This window comes from Protopterus annectens, chromosome 2.part2 (genome assembly GCF_019279795.1).
Source record: "Protopterus annectens isolate FY-2018-M chromosome 2.part2, PAN1.0, whole genome shotgun sequence".
In the NCBI taxonomy this organism is placed as follows: domain Eukaryota; kingdom Metazoa; phylum Chordata; order Ceratodontiformes; family Protopteridae; genus Protopterus; species Protopterus annectens.
The window spans coordinates 734,792,576-734,813,110 of record NC_056730.1 but is presented as its reverse complement, the minus strand read 5'-3'; the positions used below and the strand labels follow the sequence as shown (position 1 = coordinate 734,813,110).

At 36.8% G+C, this 20,535-nt stretch overlaps 1 protein-coding gene across 1 annotated transcript in view; it reads left to right on the top strand.

Moving 5' to 3' along the window:
• The window catches only part of FAM81B (family with sequence similarity 81 member B), a 500,415-nt gene that overhangs the window by 274,726 nt on the left and 205,154 nt on the right, over nucleotides 1-20,535 (top strand). Inside the window, exon 7 of the mRNA XM_044064461.1 lies at nucleotides 7,514-7,649. Within this exon, the coding sequence (XP_043920396.1) occupies nucleotides 7,514-7,649 (136 nt within the window). The remainder of the gene's footprint in view (nucleotides 1-7,513; nucleotides 7,650-20,535) is intronic.

Sequence of the window (20,535 nt, the reverse complement as noted above, 5' to 3'; positions counted from 1 at the left end):
AATGAAGAATGCAAATTAGCTGTTCAGAATTTTGCTGTCATACTTGCCCGAATCAGATCAGGTGTCCACCAAGGCACTTACCAGGGTAATGTCAATGATCATTGGGAGTTGACTCTTTCCTTGGGTTGGAGTAAGTGTTTTGTCTATAAGTATGATTATCAGTCAGTCTGATTATCCTCCAGGCTGCTGTTTTCTGATGCAGCTGTAACCAAGTCAGGTTCCATGCACCAGCCCCCTAGCCTGGCACATCTCCGCCAGCTGGCTCCTTGTCAGCTTTCCATACTCTTCTGCTGACATGCTGCCTGCTCACCCTGACTAACACTAAGCTAACAAAAGAAATAAACAATTGTGATCTGAACTCTTGGTATACACTGCGTGGCTGTTTAGAGTACAAAACACTTTTAGAGATCACTGTACATAAGCTACAGGAATTTGTTCTACCCCACACCACTAAAAGCCAGTTAGTATGTGAAGTAGATCCTACCACTGCCAAACACTTGTGATGACAGTGTCCTGGCCCAGAAATCAAGGATCCTCAATCCTCACCACTAACACCAGGGAGGTCATCTCCTAGAAGAGGAAAGGATAATTAATACACACAGTAAAGTACAATTTCCCTTAAGTGCACACAGAGATCACAGTCAGTCTGGGGCTGGCTGCTCCCTTGCTCACCAGGTCCCCAATAAGACTTCCCACTGGCACACCTTTAGGGTCCAGGTCCCAGTCTAACTGGGCAAGCTAAAACCTCCAGTACCCTCTCTGTCCAACCAGTGCTTTATGTCCCTGCCCAAGTAGCTGACACAACACACACACACACTTTTAGATAAGTATTTCTACATTTTACAGACACTCCTGGGAAAGGCTGACAGAGATTATCCAGCTGTGCCCCTTTACCCAGACTATATGGTAGTAATTACTGCCACCACCCAGTTAATAATATCAGCTACTAAAAGGCCCTTAAAAGGGTGACCAATTATTACTGTGCAATATTAATATCCAATGGTTATGTGACTATACAGTCTAAGGCTTATCAGAGTGGCCTATTACAATAAACTCTATAAATATATAATGTACTCTAAAGCATACATCATCTCTACACAAATCAACCACAGGCAGAAGGTTTTAAAAATATTTAATAATAAATAATTAAAACAAAAGACAAAACTACTACACCACAGAGATATCTAAGAGTTCACAGATCACACAGAAACTTAAAATAATACAGTAGGACAGGTCTGGTTTCAAAGAAAAATACCTAATCAATCTTTACTAGCTTTAACTATTCCTACAAGACATCACAGTACTAAAAACTTACATGGGAGCATAAGCAGAGTGCTGATAAGTTAGATGTACAGATCAAAATGCTTCCAGGTCTCTTGTGAGAAATAGTATTTAAACATTACTAACAAACATGCCTCTAAGACCCTCCCACAATTAAATCATTTTTGACACTTAGGTTTTCCCAGTATTCATATTGCATCATCTTAATACCTGGTCTGAGTTCTCAGGCCACAAACTGCATTATTTAGCAATCTAACCCCTCCTAAGAAACTTACAACGATACAAGACATTTCACATGTATATGCTAACAGAAACTAAAAGCAATAAAAGCACCTTCCACATCTAAATTCTAGTCATGAACTTTAGCCTAAAACAATGGGCATGAAATCTTCATCCAGCCATCCTCAGGCCAAATTCTAACATGAAAGGATACAACATGCTTCACTGGGCTAGTAAAGTGCAGTGTTGTCACATATTTTGCAGTTCCACATTTCACAGTGTTTTCTTACATTTAAAAACACAAGCCTGTATTTTACATTTATTTATACAGTTGATAGAATTATATATTAAATTCTATTTGACTAGGCTGGCAGCCTTCGCCCATCTCTCCCCAGTCGTCAGACATTTGTATATGTGTATATGTATATATATATATATATATATATATATATATATATATATATATATATATATATATATCTACACATTTATATATACATATACATTCTGTACAAACCTTATGTAGTTGTTTTTTTTTTCTGTATAGTTTATGATACGTCTCACTAATCTTTGCAACTGTTTGCAACTTATGTAACTTTCTGTGTTGTTTTCATTGTAACCATACTCCATATTCCTTTTAAATGCTGTATATACTTGTTGCTACAATGTTATAACCTTTTATTTGTAACTGTAATTGGAGCTTTTCTCCCTGGGCCTCCACTGGAAATGGATCACTGATCCAGTGGACTTTCCCAGTCACCAAATGTCAATAAATAAATAATAGTACTTTACTGATGGGTGGCCACGGTGGTGCAGTGGCTAGCATTGTCGCCTCACAGCAAGAGCTTCTCTGGTTTGATCCTCGGCTGGGATGCCTTCTGTGTGGAGTCTGCATGTCCTCCCTGTGGTCGCGTGGGTTTCCTCTGGGTGCTCTGGTTTTCTCCCACATCCCAAAGACATACTGTAGTTGGACTGGACACTTCAAATTGGCCCTAGGTGTGAGTGTGTGCATGTGTGTGCCTTCAGTGGAAGGTTGGGCGCCGGGCTGGCAATTCAACACTGTAAAACTCCACTGACAATCATGAGCGGACAGATACTCCACTGTGGCGACCCCTAACCGGGAAAAGCCAGAAGAAGAAGTACTTTACTGATGACAAGGAGTTTTACCTATCCTTCCCCATGGAGTCCAGGGCAGCTATAAATCACTCAGTGACTTGTAATGTGGCCTCTTTTGGATAGTTGATAATCAGCTAAAACATAACACCTCCAAAATTATTACGTTGGTAATTCATGCCACTCTTAAGGATTGTTTCTTGTTCCAATGTCACATATAGTGGACACAAGTCACAAGTCATATAAAAAATATGAGATCTGGGGGGTGATCACTGAAAAACAAGCTGATGTTAAAGGGCTATATTTCAACTGTTTTCAAACTTTCTTGTTTCCACCTTTGTAAAAGGCGCATTTTATCAATCCTCAGATCTCCTTCCTGTGGTAAACGGCATAGTGTTCTCCCATTTGAATTAATGCTCAGTACTTGGAACTTCTGGATGTACAAAATTATGGACCCTGATACCTACTGAGGTTTCTGGATACCTCCATACTGCACAGGTTATGTGTGAGCTGCACTACCCCCAGTCAGGTACTATGCCATCTTCAAAGTTTATATCCTAGTTTATTAGAACTTCTCAACCTCAGTCCTCCTTATCTGCAAGATCTACTTATACAGTATTGGCTGACCTAGTCTTTGCATTTGGCCTGTCAGGGCCTGTTAGTTGCTCCATTGACTTGGCTGGAAATGTCTAGGCTTCAGGAATTTGCTCACAAAGGATTTGCACTTTTATAACTTACTACCTGGTTGGCTGAAAGGGTCTTCACTGTAAGCTGGCTTTGTGTTTTTCCGTCAGGCATAGTCATTAGCTAGAGCTTACTAATGACATGTTAATATAATTACTTGTTTTTACTGTGATTCAATGGTTTTAGCGTTGTTGCCTTACAGCAAGAGGTTCTCCTGTTCGATTCTCGGCTGGAGTGCCTTCTGGGTGGAGTCTGCATGTCCTCCCCGCAGTCGAGTGGCCTTCGAAAGACATGCATGAATGGGCATGCCTTCGCTGTAGGTTGGGCATCGGGCTGGCAACTCGGCACCATAAAAAAATTAACTGCCAATCATTAGTGGACCGGAGTTCTGCTGTGGCGACCCTTAACCAGGAAAAGCCGAAAAGACAAACAACAACTGTGATTCAATGGTTTTGACATGCTTTTTCTAATTTATTTTAATTGTATTCTATTGTCTTGTTATGTTATTATGTCTTTATACTATTACTATTTATCTATTTTGTTCAATTCTTGGTGTTGAATACTCACATGAATTTGAACTTTAAGTTAAAGCTAGAAAACCACAAAAGTCTGACTGAGTCTGGAAGAACCTAGGCTCAAGCTGTCCCAGTTTGTGCTGCAGTGACATGTATTGAATACATAACGTATGTTCATACTTTCAAAGGTTCATAGGAGTGTACTAGGCTAATGCCCCTGGAGCCTTTCCAAGCCTAGCCCAAAGGATTTCCTGGCAACATGCCACCTGACATTATTTCCTAGTGCCTCTGAACAGCAGATCCACTGAAATGATCCCCAGGGTGAATTTTCTATTTCCCATCCAGGGAAGTCTATTCCAGAGCATGGGCAGTCTCTGGGTTAGGAACCTGTCCTTCCAGCAAGTTCTGTTGATTGTGGCAATGAGGTGATATAAGGGTTGATGCCTAGTTCAGTGAGTTTATCTATGATGCCTGAGTGAGGAATTGTATCGAAGGCCTTGGCCAGATCGAGGTAGGCTGTGTGAACTACCTTGCCTTTGTCCACAGCTCTGGTGACAGACTCAAAGAAGTCTACCAGGTTGAGCAGACATGATCTAACCTTAACAAATCCAAACTGAGTGGGGTCTAGAGTCTGGAGATTCCCTATGTCCTTACTTATTAGGTCCATGATGATGTGCTCCATAGCCTTACATACCAGACTCATCAGGCTAATGGGGTGGTAGTTCCCAGGGTCCATAGTCACACCCCCTTTGTGGAGTGAGATGACTGTAGCCATGTACTATTCGGTGGGGACAAAGCCTAAAGTGAGGCTGTGATTGAACAGGGCACTCAGGTTTGGTGCCAGTTCATTTTGCAGTTCATGTAGAACACAGCCATGGGTGTTGTCAGGTCCCATGGAAGCTGTATTCTTGGCCTTGGACAGTGCGATTTTAACCTGTGCAGCTGTAATATTGTTTACTAGGCATTCCTCGGGTGTTGTGATTGGCTCTTTTAGGGGTAAAGTTAGCACTGAATCTGTCGGCCAGTATATTGGCAATGTCTGTTGGCTCAGCATAGGAGTTACCATTGTGTAGTAGCTCAGAGTAGATCAGAGCATTGCCATATAGATTTTTGACATAGCTGTAAAAGGCCTTGTGGTTGTTTTTAGTATCTGCTGCAATTTTGTTTTCATAGCTAGCTTTGGAGGATTTGATGAGGAATCTCAACTTTTTGTTGAGGCTAACAAGGGAGTTTTTCCAGTCTTGGGATTTCACCTTGTTCTGCAACAGTTTCTTCCTTCTATTGTAGAGTTTGTTTATGGCAGGGCACCACAAGATTGGCTTTCTTTTTTTGGAGGAGAGGATCTTGGTTCGATTCGGAATGGCCCGTTCCATGTATTTGTGTATGTGTTCGTACAGTGCATTGGAGTATGATTCAGCAGTCCTGCATTTATTCTGCGTTTACATGGGCGATGTAATGTTAGTCACCTCAGTTTTTAGAAGCCCAACGTTAGCTTTGAAAAAGTTTTTCATGGTGGTTGCCTTTGTGGGGGGTGTGGGTGGAATGTGGATATCCATGGTGACTAGCTTGTGGTCAGATCTGACCAGGGAGGAGTTGACCATTGGTGTAGAGCAACAGTCAACCATATTAGTAATAACCAGATCGAGGATGTTGCTACCCCTAGTAGGGGTAAGAGTGAGCTGGTCCAGGGCATTGGAGTTAATGAATTCCAGAAAACGTTGAGCAAGTGTGTTGGTACTGGAGTAGTTTTCCCAGTTAATGGAGGGGAAGTTAATGTCACCCAGTATGAGTGTGTTGGGTTAGACCTTGATATTTTCCAGGGTGTTTAGGAATGTGGAGTGGGAGTCTTAGGAAAGGTGGGACATCTATAGCAGGAAACAACCTGGATTGCAGTCTTACCCAGTGTTAGTTGTACCTGGAGTATCTCAGATATGTTATGTTGAGCTACCAGCCTGGAGGTGTGCATATCCTTTATGAATATGGAGACACCACTGCCTTTAGAGCTTTGATCCACATTTTGGGGCCGAAAGGTGTGGTATGAGTTATATCCTGGTAGTGCAGGAGTGCTTTCAGATGCCTTGAACCAGGTCTCCGTTACTGCACAAATGTCGATGTTCTCCATTTTAAGGAGTTCCCCGATTGAATGCATCTTGAGATTTAGATTTCTAGCGTTGAGTAGCATAACCCTCAGATTACATTTGCTTGTAGCTGTTCCAGTGGTATTTTGGTCTTCTAGACATTGTCTAAAAAAGGCACTATGGGGTGGCAAGAGCTTTGACCAGTATACGGAATCCCAGGGGTGACAGATGCAGGCCATCTCTGGATAAGCATCAGGGTCTGTCGATCATGTCATCCCAGGCAGACAGATACTGGATCCCCTTAGAATGGCACCAGAAACTTAGCCAATTATTGAAGTCAATCATTTTCTGTTTGTACTGTGGTATCATTCTGGGTGACAGTAAGATGCTTCTCAGGGCTAGGGTCATACCCTCCTGGGCTACATGATCCAAGAGCTCCAACATGTCTCTTTTCATGTAGTCTAGGGAGGTGCACCTCATGTCATTTACACCAACATGGACAATGACCAAGTCATACCTGTACCTGTTGTGGAGTGACCTGAGTGTGTGCATTATGTGGTGTATCCTCGGGCCCAACAAGCAGCTGACTGTTACCTTCTCTTTATTCAACTTAGTGTGGGACATCAGTGTGCCTTACTATTGAATCACATATGACAAGTGTATTGGGTAGGCTGTTTTGCCTTAGGGGCTTTGGTTGTGTGGCACACTGTTTGTGTGAGCTATGTGTCTCATGGTTTGTGCTGTGGTGCAGTGGTTGCATGTGTTTCTGTCCTGGAGGTTTCTGCTGTTTGGGTAGATTTTTATTGAGAGCCTCTGCGAAGGTGGATATGTGTTTTGTGTTATTATGTGATAGCTGTGATGGTGTGTGGCTATGTGTTCCTTATGGTGTGGTGCTAGTGTTGACCTTTTCCTCTTGACTGGCTATTCCAGTCTTGGCTGGAGAGTGCATGGCTTCCAATCTGGATATAGAGGTACATGTCCCGCAAGTCTGAGTGTTGGGGGGTAAGAGGAGAGGGTTGTCAGTGTACATGAGGCAGTTACTACATTGCCTCAGGATGCCCAGGTTCACCAAGTTAATAGGAGAAAGCACGGGGAACTGGCCTTTGGACATCCTGGGGGGTGTGTAATTTATTAAGTACTGAGGCTGTTTCTTTTATGGGAAGTTTAGTGCTGGTAGCAGTTTGTTTGTTACAGTAATTGCTACGTGAAGTCTGAACACGTGCTAGACTTAATGAGCTAGATTAAGTGCAGAAAAGAAGAGAACTAGGAAGATGTATGTGCCATAATATTACCCATATCTATGAGACACACATCTCAAAATACTTTAACCAAGCTCTAGGATGGCAATAACCTAGGAGACACTATCTAGCCACTAGACAAACATTTTTATGTGAGAAGGATCAGGACTTGTGGGAGATGCACATGGTGTTATGTGGCCATCACACTGACACACAAATATAATGTCCAAAAATTACAAAAATAGCTCAGTGTCTAGTGAGGTCATGCTTTACAAAATTCAAGCCAGGAACCGGTCTATGGTTCTGAAACAATCTCTCTGGTAATTGGTAAGTCGTTTCAACTATGCAATGTTCTTTACAATGTGAAAAATATGTATTTTTTTAGAGTCCTTGGACTTCTGGAGAGTCTAAATAATCAAATCCAGGATCAGCGGAAGTGGACAGAAATGCAGATCAACAAATCCCAGGAATCCCAAGCCGAGCACCTGAACCATTTACAGAGTGTTATGCATGAGAAACTGGTAAGAACTGTAAATAAAATCTTGACAGCAACATTCAGTGCTGGGTAATCTCCAGTTTGTTTCATTCCTTCAAGTTATTATATCACAGAGTTTTTGGCTGTGTCTGTCCTAAACCACCTTCACTTACACTGTTCTCTGCAAATCATATTTGGGATTTGGGGTGTATTATGGTAAAGGTAACAGCATAACAGCTGTATTGTTGTGTTACAGCAACCTTAGAATACAGAAAAATATCTGAAATGCTATTTGTACTGTTTCCTGTACAAATGGATCATCTGTTAATAAAGGAAACAATTTGCTGAATTAATTTTCTGGCAAAACTAATCACTAAAATACTAAACATACTGGTATTTTATTGCATTATAGCTGCAGGTAAAACATTATTTTTGTAGCAGGAGCTCCCTGCATGTTTACTGCATGAACTATACACTTTTTGTAGAAGCAAATGCAAACACTTTCTTCCTGTTGTGTTATTTCATATTCCATATAGCATTAATTAAAGCAATGCCTTATAATTAAAAATTGGTTTTAAGTATCTGACTCTGCATATATTACAAATAAATCCATAAGAAAAATGTTTTAATTTTTTAAGGATGCCATACAGTGAACAAGTATTTTTGACCTTTAATAGAAATGCAAAAGGTATTATAACTGACCATGGCATTTATGTATTCCTTCATCCATATCTTCATGTCAGTGATAACCAGATGAATAAACTGATCCAAAGCCCATTTTCAGTCAGAGATAATTTGTGTATGATCGGGTCATTGAAGTGGTAAAAACAATGATCATCAATACAATACAGTGATTGAATTATACTAGTGTAGGAACGTCTAGGAACACATTACATATTACAAACAACAAACACAATAAGTGGCATGTACAGAGTTATGCTGTTAATTTAGAGTCAGTGAACAGATAAGGAAATGAAGTTAGAAAAAGGGATGGAAATGGGACCGCTGTACACAGCTCTTCAGATGCCATCATTGGAAAAAGCCATTCAGAGAACAGAGGCTGCTCAAAGATGGACAGCCAAAAATGGTGCAGTGACAGTTACAGCTAAAGACATGAAGGAAGATTAGAGGAGCTTACCTTTTATAGGTAGGATGTGTGGTTATGTTCTGGCAAATTATATTTCTATTAGGGAAGTGCGATTCCCCTGGGAACTGAGATAGTCTGCCTGCTATCTGAAAGTGTATTATTACTAACCATTACCAAATATACAGCTCAAATATAGCGGCAGAAAAGTCTATATTATTGTGCAATCTTTGATCCGCCCTGATCCCACCCCTGGAATATATTCCAACGTGAGGGGCTTCATGTAGTGACCACTTCCTTAGATTTGTCTTGAATGCTGAATAGAGATACAGTAAATGTGAGGGAGAGAGAAATACAGGATCAGATTGTGAAAATGTCATTTGTTTCAGCTGGAACAAGCAGAGAATGAGAGCATGTTACTTCCTCGGGAAGTAAAGCAGCATATAACAACAGAATAGGCTCAAAGACAATCAATCAGTGAATGGAAAGATGTAAGAGGTAATTAATGCACTCTAAATATAAGGTCAGCATGGGTAACACTATAGAATCTAGTCCCATGTGGAGCAGTTCAGCTCAAACTGATATTAAAAAGATGCAAGCTTGGAGTGTCCTTGCCACATAAACTTGTGGAGCAAGGGTGAAGGGGATAAACTAGTCATTCAGACTCACTTGAAGTCCACATCTTCCTTTTTCTTTCCTCAAGGGAAATTAGCTTTGTTTGATTGATAGACTGAACCTCCAATCCCACTTTCAGGTACCAGACTATCTCAATTACCAGTATTTATTACATATAGATTATGACTTTTCACCTCTTAATCTGAGAGTGCTCGTAATTTAAATGTGTACATTTAACCCTATGTATAATAAATACTTAACTCACTAAACTGATAACTAGCGGAAGAAAATGTAGTAAATGAATAATTAAACTTCTGAATACTGTACAGAATAAAATAAAACTGTTAAAATAAAAACACAGCAGTCCCACTAGGTGTGATGAGCTTTCGTCCTTTATGTATCAGTCTTCTAATGAAGTTCTGTACAGTATTCAGAAGTTTAATTATTCATATAATATATACTTATTTATCTAGTTATCAAATACACTTTTTAAACACTTTTAAATGCATTCATTTTAACACATATAATCCTGTGAATGATCCTGTTTTTGTAAGATTTTTAGCATAGTATGTTCATTTTATGTATAAGAAATGTATCTAAATGCGTTTAAATTAATTATATTTTGGGATTTCAGATTTGTACCTTTAGAAAGCTTTGAAGGGCATTCACCCGGTAGCAGCTGATGCTATGTCGTGTGACTCATTCTTTTAAAAGAGGAAGTGATAGATTGAAACAAGAGTGTCTGATGAAGTCTTTGTGATAAGTGTTTTAAGACAAAAGAACTTAACCAAATTTTTTTTTTTATTTTTAACGAATTAAAGTGATTATTTCCTGCATCATTGGACTTGCTTTACTGAAACTGATATTTTGTTTTTGATTTACCTGTTTATCGCCAGTGTGGGTAAAGTGTGTCAGTTTGGTGTATTAAAGCAGGGAAAGGAGTGTTGATATTGTAGAGATATTAATTCTTCTAGAAAATTCTTTGTGTGTGTGTGTGTGTGTGTGTGTGTGTGTGTGTGTGTGTGTGTGTGTGTGTGTGTGTGTGTGTTTGTGTGTATCTACAAATATAACCATTTAGCCATTGATAACCTTCAGTTACAGTTAAGAAAGCAGTGGAAACCACTGTGCTGGGACCAAGGTGGGTAAGAATTCTTGGGAGCTAGTGATTATAACAATTGCAGCTAGGCAATGTGAAACGTTTTCAGGTGGGAGTGATTATCATCCAAGGCAAAAATGTAAATTTACCATACACTCTTACTACCAGTCACCTCTTCTATATAATTTGTCTGTGGCACTGTGAATCACAAGCATACAGCTCCTGTCCATCACAGTGGTTTCTAACAAGACCTTGAGTATTTCTGATCTTCTACCACAAGTCAGGTATGGCGCAGTGGTGCAGCGGTCACGTTGTCTAGGTTGTTGAGGTTCTCCAGTTCGATATCGGCTAGAGTGCCTTATGTGTGGAGTCTGCATGTCCTCCCTGCGTTCGTGTGACTTTCCTCCAGGTGCTCTGGTTTCCTCCCACATTACAAAGACATGCGTCTGGAGTGTTCCTTCCTTGGCCTCCACTGAAAATTGACTTTGTTCCCAAGTCGAACTTTCCCAGTAAACAAATGTTAAATAAATAAATACATTTCCTGTCCATTTCTTTTCACATAAGTCATGATACAATCTTGAACTCTATGAAATGAGGGGAATGGGTGAAGGCTTAAAAAACAGATCACATTGTTCTACCTACTTGATGATAGGCTTCCAGCAGATGAAGATTTTTTAGTTTATTTGGCTGAGATCTCCCAGACAAAATCTTTGCACTTGTCCAATGACATCTGCATGTTGGCAAGCCAGTTGGTAGCACTCTTCCCAGGTGGTAGACAGGCTTTGTATCCCAGCCTGTCTTGCCATTCAGCTGTGTTTTTTTGTCTGAAGAGTGAAAGTTAATGACAGAGTACTTTGGCAACAAGCTCACCTGGATCAGGTCACATTTTCACCCAAGTGCACTCCTGGAATCATCCTGTGGTCCTCTGAAGCAGGTACTTGTTCATAGTCTAGGTTTCATATTCCAGTTATGATAATATTGTTTCTCTAGCTTTCAGAATGATTACAGTTCTTGGTCTGGGCTTCTGATTAACCAATCTGATTACAGCTTGGCAGGTGGTACTGGGGCCAGTTCTTTACAACATCACTGTCTTTTCAGTTTTTCAACAAGGAGGTATTGGTTACTGCCATCTTTAAGAAAGCTGATCTTGCTATAGGTGATGGATAATTATGGACCTATCTTGAATTTATAAGGTTCTTAAGAAAGTCATATATAAACACATTTGTAGTTGAGTAGCAATTAACATCTATAATCCTTTCCAGTCTAGTTTTCAGTCCAGATATAATACAGATACTGCCTTCATGAAGGTTTGCAATGACCTCCTTCTGGTGAAAGATAAATGCGGTTATTTGGTCTTGGCAATTTTAGATCACTCTTCAGCATCTGGTTGCCCATGGGATCATGTTTAATCATTTGAGGCACAACTTCATAATTTTATGTAGAAGGTAGAATATAGGGCTTACTCCTCCTATTCCATTTCTTTTACATCTCATATGCTGCAGGACTCAGTTTTCAATCCACTGCTATTTGCAGAGTATATGCTTCCTTTAGGAAATGTTATTTGAGTGACAGGTTTACAATATAATCACTACACTGATGACATGCAGCTGTATCTCCTCTACCCTTCAGACTCTGCATCAGTCTTAATCAAACTAGACTCAGTTCTGAAATGCACCAACTAGATAATAAATATTCTCTATACATCAGCTTAAGCTCAATATCATAAAGATGGTTGCCATGGCTATTCATACCACTATCTTTACTTAATATGCTGTTGTTTTTTCCAATGATGTTATTTACAGTTGTGATATTGAGTTTGTATAAACAATATCACCGTTACAAATTTATGTAATGGATAGGCACTGTAGTCCTCCCATCAGCACCACTGTCTCAAAGAAACAACAATGTGCATGAGATGATGGGCCATAACAGCAATAGCAAATGAACACTGCTGCCGTGGCTTATCAGCAACACTAGCCAGACCAAAGACCAAATGGGCCTCACCCTGCACAGCTGATATACTATATAATCTATATATATCTACTGCTGGAGTTGGTACATAGAAAATATGCAAAGAGCAACACAGCAGAAATAACTTCAGTAACATGAAGCCGTTACTACCTATGCAGCACAGAGCAGAACAACACTGAGGTAGCAAACTATTGAAGAAATAGATGGTCTTGATCTGTTCACATAGAAGCAGTTACACAGGTTGGTGTGCTATACAATGGCCTCAGTAACCGAATTTTCTTCATGTAATACACAGCAGCTCATATGCCCCATGATTTATTGTTTATAGTCAAACAGGACTATGAAACATAGCCTATCCATGACATTAGTCACTAGGATGCACAAACATGAACACACATGCACACGTGCATTTGGCCACACACACACACACACACACACACACACACACACACACACACACACACACACACACACACACACACACAAACACACATGCATGCTGATACAGGATCTGGCTGTGTGAGTGTGTGTGTGTGTATGTGTGTATGTGTTTGTGTGTCCCAAAATGGTATAGCATTGCCTGGCCTTTTGGTATTACCAATTAAATCGCAAATTCTACCTTCATGGTACCCTCCTCTGGCAGATACATAGTTGCCAGCTTTTAGCGATACTCTGCTACACAATGGTTTAAAGGTTCTTACATTTAATGTTGATTTGTTAAAATCACAACATGGAAGAATATTAACTGCAGTTACCATAGATGAAACTTGTACCCGCATGTGACCATATCCACATCAGGTGCACAGTCTGCATTTTCTGGGTGTATTTCCTATGAACTGTATTATTGTTATAGCAACATTAGTGCTTTATCACAATAGGGCTCAGGGTGCTATGCTGTGTGTGCATCCTACCTTGGAAATGATTCTACCTTGGCCACAAATTAATTTACTCACTTATACCATCACTGCAGTTCAGATAACTTACAAAACTGCTTTTTAATCCACTTTGTTAGGCTTAACACAAAATCCCAGTAAAATTGCATGCAGTGGGAAAATACAGAAAATGAATGGCTGAAGAACCAAACTTGTATATATCAAATCAAAATGGCAATTTTTCAGAATTTTCCCTATTTTCCAAGGTAAAGTGGTCTTGGAGTTGGAATACAGGAGGCTTGCCCCATGCAAAAAAAAACATGTTTTAAATCATTTTATTTATTATTAAGTGTTTTACTACCTCCCATTGTGGCTGATTATTCAATTAATATTTTTAATAACCTGAGATGTTTATACTTATTGTGATAGCACCAGAGCCACACTGAAAAGCCTTAGTGCTTGGGATGCATGCTACCATTTGTTTCATTATCTATTTTACCCAATATTATTGAACACCTCTTTTGAATGGTATTATGGTATTTGACTGGTGGCAGCCATTACCTTGTAATTTGGGCAAAGAAACACAGCAGGTAAATCTGTGTCAGTCTTTCCCAAGAGTGTGTGTATATGCAAATATTAGACATTTAAGAGCAAGTATATCAGATACCTAGAACTGGGACACAGCGTTCTGCAGTGGATTGTGTGGTGACTCATTTGGTGACCTGGAGTGAAGCATATAGTCCAGTCCCAGGTTTCGGAACCTGTTCCCAGTGTACTCTTAGAGGAAGTTGTATATTTCTATTCCTGTTTTTAGTGACATTTCCTTACCGGAGACAGTGGTGAGGATTGAGACTCCTTAGTTGCTGCCCCAGGGTAAAGAGAGCTTGTCACAGGTATTTACGCACAGAAAATCTGTAAGTAACCACCAATATTATTCCACCACTTAATAACAGTAACCACAATGTAATAATGTGGATGCAGAGATTAACAATGATTAGGAAAACAGAAAAAAGAAAAAAATAATCAAAACAAGAAATTAAGAAAAATATATAAGTATAAAAGGACAAAACATAATCCAGAATTGGGAAATGTTGGGAGGAAGTCTGTGATGAATCAGTAGAAGACAGATGAAACATCTAAAAAGACAAAACAGGTAGAAGGGTGAAAATGTTGGCATATAAAACTTTTTTTCTCCAGAGGAAAAACATTTTGTGTTATGAAGAAAACAAATAGAAATGATAAACAAGAAAAATAAGCTGTTAAAAAAATTAAATTTCAAAAGTGATGGAATGCACAATATCATTAAGAACAATAAAGAGACATGAGAGAGAACCAGAGAAAAATAAATATATTTTGACTATAGACTTAAGCTCAGTTTCAAACATGTGCTTAGCAGCAAGCAGTAGATGTGAATAAGCATAATGAAAAATGAGTGTAGTGATTCAGAAAACTGATTGTCACTAAGGTTAAAATCTTGCAACTCAGACCAAACTGTTTTTGCTTAGTACAGAAAAATGCAAATACATGCAATTCAACGGCATACCATAAATATCTATTCACCAGTCTTGCACAAAAGCCCAAGACAACAATGACTCATTCCTTGAATTCCTGCTGCTACTTCCATTTTACTTTTAATATTATCCTCATCCATGCATACAGTCACAGAGCTGAGGATGCCCCTTCCTTATTTCAGCTCAGTGTCAAGTTGCTAGAAAATGAGGCCACCAGTTCCCATATTGCCTCAATTTTCTTCCACAAATTTTTATTGAAGTTTTTATATAAAGAATTATACTCTCATACAAAATAGTAATGCAACTGATAAAAAATACAAATGCAATAAACTGAAGACAAACATGAAAGCTATATACATTACATACATGGAACATATATGAAATAAGTAGAAGAGAACTTAGGAACCAATATAAAATTGTAACAATTCCCAAACAGATTTAAATTATGATTGCATTTTTCTTTTTAAGGATTTTCATAGTTATAATGTAACAGCCACAGCTTATGCATTTCAGTTTATAATGCAAATATATGCTGTAATAATAACTGTAAGAAATAACATATCCTGAAAGAATATTTTGGAATCTGTATTTAATCTTTAGGTACAATGTCTTCATAAAAAATCATGATAAAATTTGTAAAGATTTTTCATGGATGTTTTATTCTGTTTGCAGAGTTATGATTAAAACTAGGTAATATTTTATAATTCTTATATATTTATTGGCAATATTTCTAAAATCTTCCCAGGATGTAAAATTCAAATCTATCCAACTCTTAGTAATATTTAAATTCCTTAATATGAAGATTTTTATAAATAACCCCAATTTTCTCACTTTTAAACCACATAGAGGGATATGTAGAGTTATACATTTCAATTAAAAATATCATCATGAATATCTAGTATCTTCAGTCTATTCAGAAACTGTTTCCAAATTTGTTTTGAATAAGGGAATTGACTAAATGTATGCAAAATAACCAAATCATCTGCTTTGCAAGCATTGCAGGTTGCTGAAAAAATGAACAGTATGTAGCTTTATTTTAGTTAGGACTGATTTCAATAGATTTAATTTATACTTTGACATATACGGAAATTACTGATTTTTTTATTATTCTTTGCAGGTCTGAGTGCAAATATCTTAAATATATATTGATATCATCTGGAAAAGTAGTTAATGAAATTTTAAAGTCTATAGACTTGAGAAAATTACAGATTTATTGAAATAAGTGCAAAGTGATAGAGGAGTTATCTATCTGCCTTCATGTGTGTACATATTACATACAAACTAAAATGAAAGGAATTCCACCATAAACATGATAACCACAAATAAAGTAACCACAAGATGGAAAGGAGATGTTTGAGCTGCTGGAGTCTCCTTTCCATCTTGTGGTTACTTTATTTGTACATATTACATACACCACTGTTTTGCCCTTTTATTAGTACTTATGGGCTGTGATAAACATAAATTTACTAAGATTTGAGTAGTTAATTTTTTATAAAAACTTTAATTGAGTTTAAATAGAAAATAAAAAGGTGATGTTTATTTTATCATATGCTTTAGGGATATCTACTGATAATGTACTTTATGTACTTTTTAAGGCTGCACAGGATTTCAAGTGTAGTAGTTTGAGTATTTGTCTTAACTGAATAAATTTTGATTCAAAAGGAGATTTTATATTGAGGATAAAAAGTTTCAGGTAGTTTGCTATTATTGCAGCATATTTTTTATATCTAGGTTCATGACATCATTTGGATTATAGTTCAATCTGATCCATGATACCTTTTGAAATGAAAATGGTTTTAGGCTTTTTCATTAAGAGGTCAAATATTCCCTTTAAACTTATCTTCTTCTTCTTTCGGCTTTTTCCCAGTTAGGGGTCACCATAGCAGATCACCTGTCTGCTCACTATTGGCAGTGGAGTTTTACAGTGTCGAGTTGCCAGCCCGGTGCCCAACCTTCCACAGAAGGCACACACATGCACACACTCACATCTAGGGCCAATTTAGAGTGTCCAATCCAACTACAGCATGTCTTTGGGATGTGGGAGGAATATTGCTTAGAAATTTGACAAATATTTTTACAATAATATTAGATAATGTTTTATAAAATTAGTTGTAAATGCATCTCATACAGTTGCTTTATTATTCGTTGATTTGCATATTTATGTTTCAATTTATTGGGCACTCAATGGTTCTATTAACACATTTGTATGTTCATTATTAATTTATGGGATTTAAATTGGTTGAAATAATTGTCCATGTCAGGTTTACTAATAATACTGGAACAATTATTGCATGTATTCGCATACAATCTTTTTACAAAAATTTAGTATTTTTTAATTCCAACTTATTTTGTTTCATTTATTTTAATTTCTGAAATATTTATAGATGAATTTTGAACTTTTATTATTCTTGCTAAAAGTATAGATGGGATTTGCACCCATTCACAGTAGTTTGCTATTATTCTTGTTTTACACCATGAAAATTGTATTGTCTAAATTATATTTTGTTTGCTTTATAATTCCGTAATTTGTTGCTCCTATTTCTACATTCATATGTGGTTACTAAACTATTGATCTATGAGAATCATAAGATGCCTAGGCACCTGTGCTAATCATTTGCCCTTACATTTTGTAATATGAATCTCCAAAGACAGGCCACACAAGTGTATGTTGGGTACTTACCTGTTTTCCCCTGTCCATGAATGCCATCGGTGCTAAACCAGGGGTGAATTTGTGGTTATCCATCCATTCATCCAAGTTACATTTGAATACAGTAAAATAAGTACTCTGATTTATGTTGACAGGAAGCTAGTTTTCTCTGCATTATAACAGAGTGGTATCTTATTTTTTACTAAATTAATTTTCCTCTTAATATTTTTTTTCTTTTTGGGCATTTACTTTTTTATAATATGATGCTTTATTGGAAATCCTCTTATCTGTGCTTTTAGTGCAACCCATTTAACATCAAGTTCGTGTTCAATGTTATGTATATACCAAAATAAATGCTTTAAAAGTATGTTGATTTCATTTATGTTTTTTTCTAGTATGTTAGAGAATAAGTCCAATTTCATTTAAGATTTATGTTCTTAGATATATGACACAATTATAAGCATACTTTAATTTTATAATTATCCAAAAATAATGAGGTTCAGTTCTTACATGTTCTATTATATTTATTTATTTTCTATTTGTTCACAATGAATATGGGGTGATCTACTGATCATTTTTACCCACAGTCCAGGCTCAGTGGGCTGTAGTACACATATAATATAAACCACAAAATAAGCATAGAAGGAAATGCATATTAGAAAAAAAGCAAGTCATTGCATGCAAAGTTTAAGTACTAGCATATTGGCAAAAAAGCAAAAGTCATGTACATATATATAATCGGATAGTATTTATAATGACATATCTGTGGCTCTGCTCGACAGGGGCACAGGAAAATAATTTTCTTGGGTAGCAAAAGCCAGGGTCCATTTTTTGGCTAGGCTTATATAAGCCCTAGGACCAATAGCCTAGTACCTGCCTATGAACCTATGAACCTATAAAGATTCAGATACAAAGACAACAACATGTCCAGTACTGATAGCTTAGATTGCTGCCAAATATTAACCATTGTCATAGCAGCAGGTATACCGGGCTCCCTTAAGAAGATGGTCTTGGAGAGCATGTTTAAATGACTCCATTGTACAATGGGATTTTACATTTGTGAGGAGTATATCTTTCCTCAGTATTAGTTTTGAAATGTGGAAGGGCAAGGAAAAGTTGTCATTTTGGGAACTTCTCAAGGTTGTGGTTTTGTGCCTAAACATGAGTGATGTTTTAAGAAAGGTGGAGCTATTTTTTACTGATAGCTACTTGGTGTTATTAAAATGTTGAAATGATGTACAACAGGATCAGATAAAAGTTCTTAAGATTTTGTTTTGTGTAATTTGCAATCTCCGAGTATTGTAAGAAGAATGCACAGCCAGCAAAGGCAAACCATATTCAAGTTTTGGAAGAAGGACATTTTTGGCAATGGCAGTTTGAGGAATACATGAAACAAGGCGTGTAATTCTGTAGCAGAGATTTAGTTGTACCAAAATATCACTAGTGATTTTATTTGTGTGAATGGTAAAGGAAAGTGATGGGTAAAGTGTCAGTCCAAGGTATTTATACTCTGAGACATTGGGAATAATGTTGTTTTGGTTATCCTTTATTAGAAGAGGAGGGTTGATGCCACTTTCTGGGTAGTTCCAAAGGCCATTACATTGGCTTTCTTGGGTCTGATTAAGAGCTTATTATTAAGAAACCATCTACAGAGGTTGTTGAAATTGTTTTGTAATTTAACTTGCAGGTTAGAATCTGTTTTGCTAGCTTCAATAAGAAGATCATCAGCACACGTGACAATGTTGAGTTGTGGTCATTCAATGGAAGATTGTTGATGAAGAGAAATAATCATAGGAGGTCTAATACTGAGCCAAAGAATGAATCGTGATAAATTTGAAAATTTCTGTCCATCAGGTAGCTTTGGAACCAAAGTTTAGTTGTTATAATTTATTAAGCAGTAGCTCATGATTAACAGATTCAAAAGCTCTAGTCATATCAACAAATAGACCAGCAGTAATGAACACATTGTTTATGCTCTTGTAAATAAAGCCAAGTGACAGTGAAAAGAACTGTCAGAATGCTGAATTAATTATAAAAAAAAAGATTGTGTTCATTGTATAGAAGGTCATAACTGTTTGTCTTTAAATAGTTGTTTATATAGTAATTTTTCAGTGTATTTTGTAATGGGACTGAGATTTGATATGGGCTGAAAGTTGTTAGGTTCAATGGAGAAGTTTCTTCTCCAGAGTAGGATTACTATGGCATGTTTAAAAAGAAGAAGAATTGGGCCAGTTCTGAATGAAAGGTTAAAGATATGAGTTAGGGTTTTGGTTATTTTCTTACTGATAGTCTGAGGAAAGTTGGGTGGAGCTTAGTGAACTTAAACACTGTGTTGGGCATTAGTAGCAATAGTTTCTTTTCTTTGACTGAGAAGGTGGCTATGAATGATACTAGTGTACTATATTTTGGGGGTAAGGGTCCTTAAATGATAGAGAGCATGGTGGGTGAGCCTGAAAACTATCAGCAAGATCTTGTAAAGTAGACAGAAGATGTCGGCATTCTATGATAAAGTGTTGGTTCTTAAATGGAAGATTATCATTATTATTATCATTATTATTATTATTATTATTATTATTATTATTATTATCATTATCATTATTATTATTATTATTATTATTATCATTATCATTATTATTATTATTATTATTATTATTATTATTACTATTATTATCATTATCATTATTATTATTATTATTATTATCATTATCATTATCATTATTATTATTATCATTATCATTATCATTATCATTATCATTATTATTATTATTATTATTATCATTATTATTATTATTATTATTATCATTACCATTATTATCATTATCATTATCATTATCATTATTATTATCATTATTATTATTATTATCATTACCATTATCATTATTATCATTATCATTATCATTATCATTATTATCATTATCATTATCATTATCATTATCATTATTATTATTATTATTATTACCATTACCATTACCATTATCATTATCATTATCATTATCATTATTATTATTATTATTATTATTATTATTATTATTATTATTATTATTTGAGGAGTCAGTAATACCACCCATCAATCACTTTATTTTATTCCAAAAGAACTTTGGTTTAGTACAGTAAGCAATTTGTTGTTTGTCTAAGA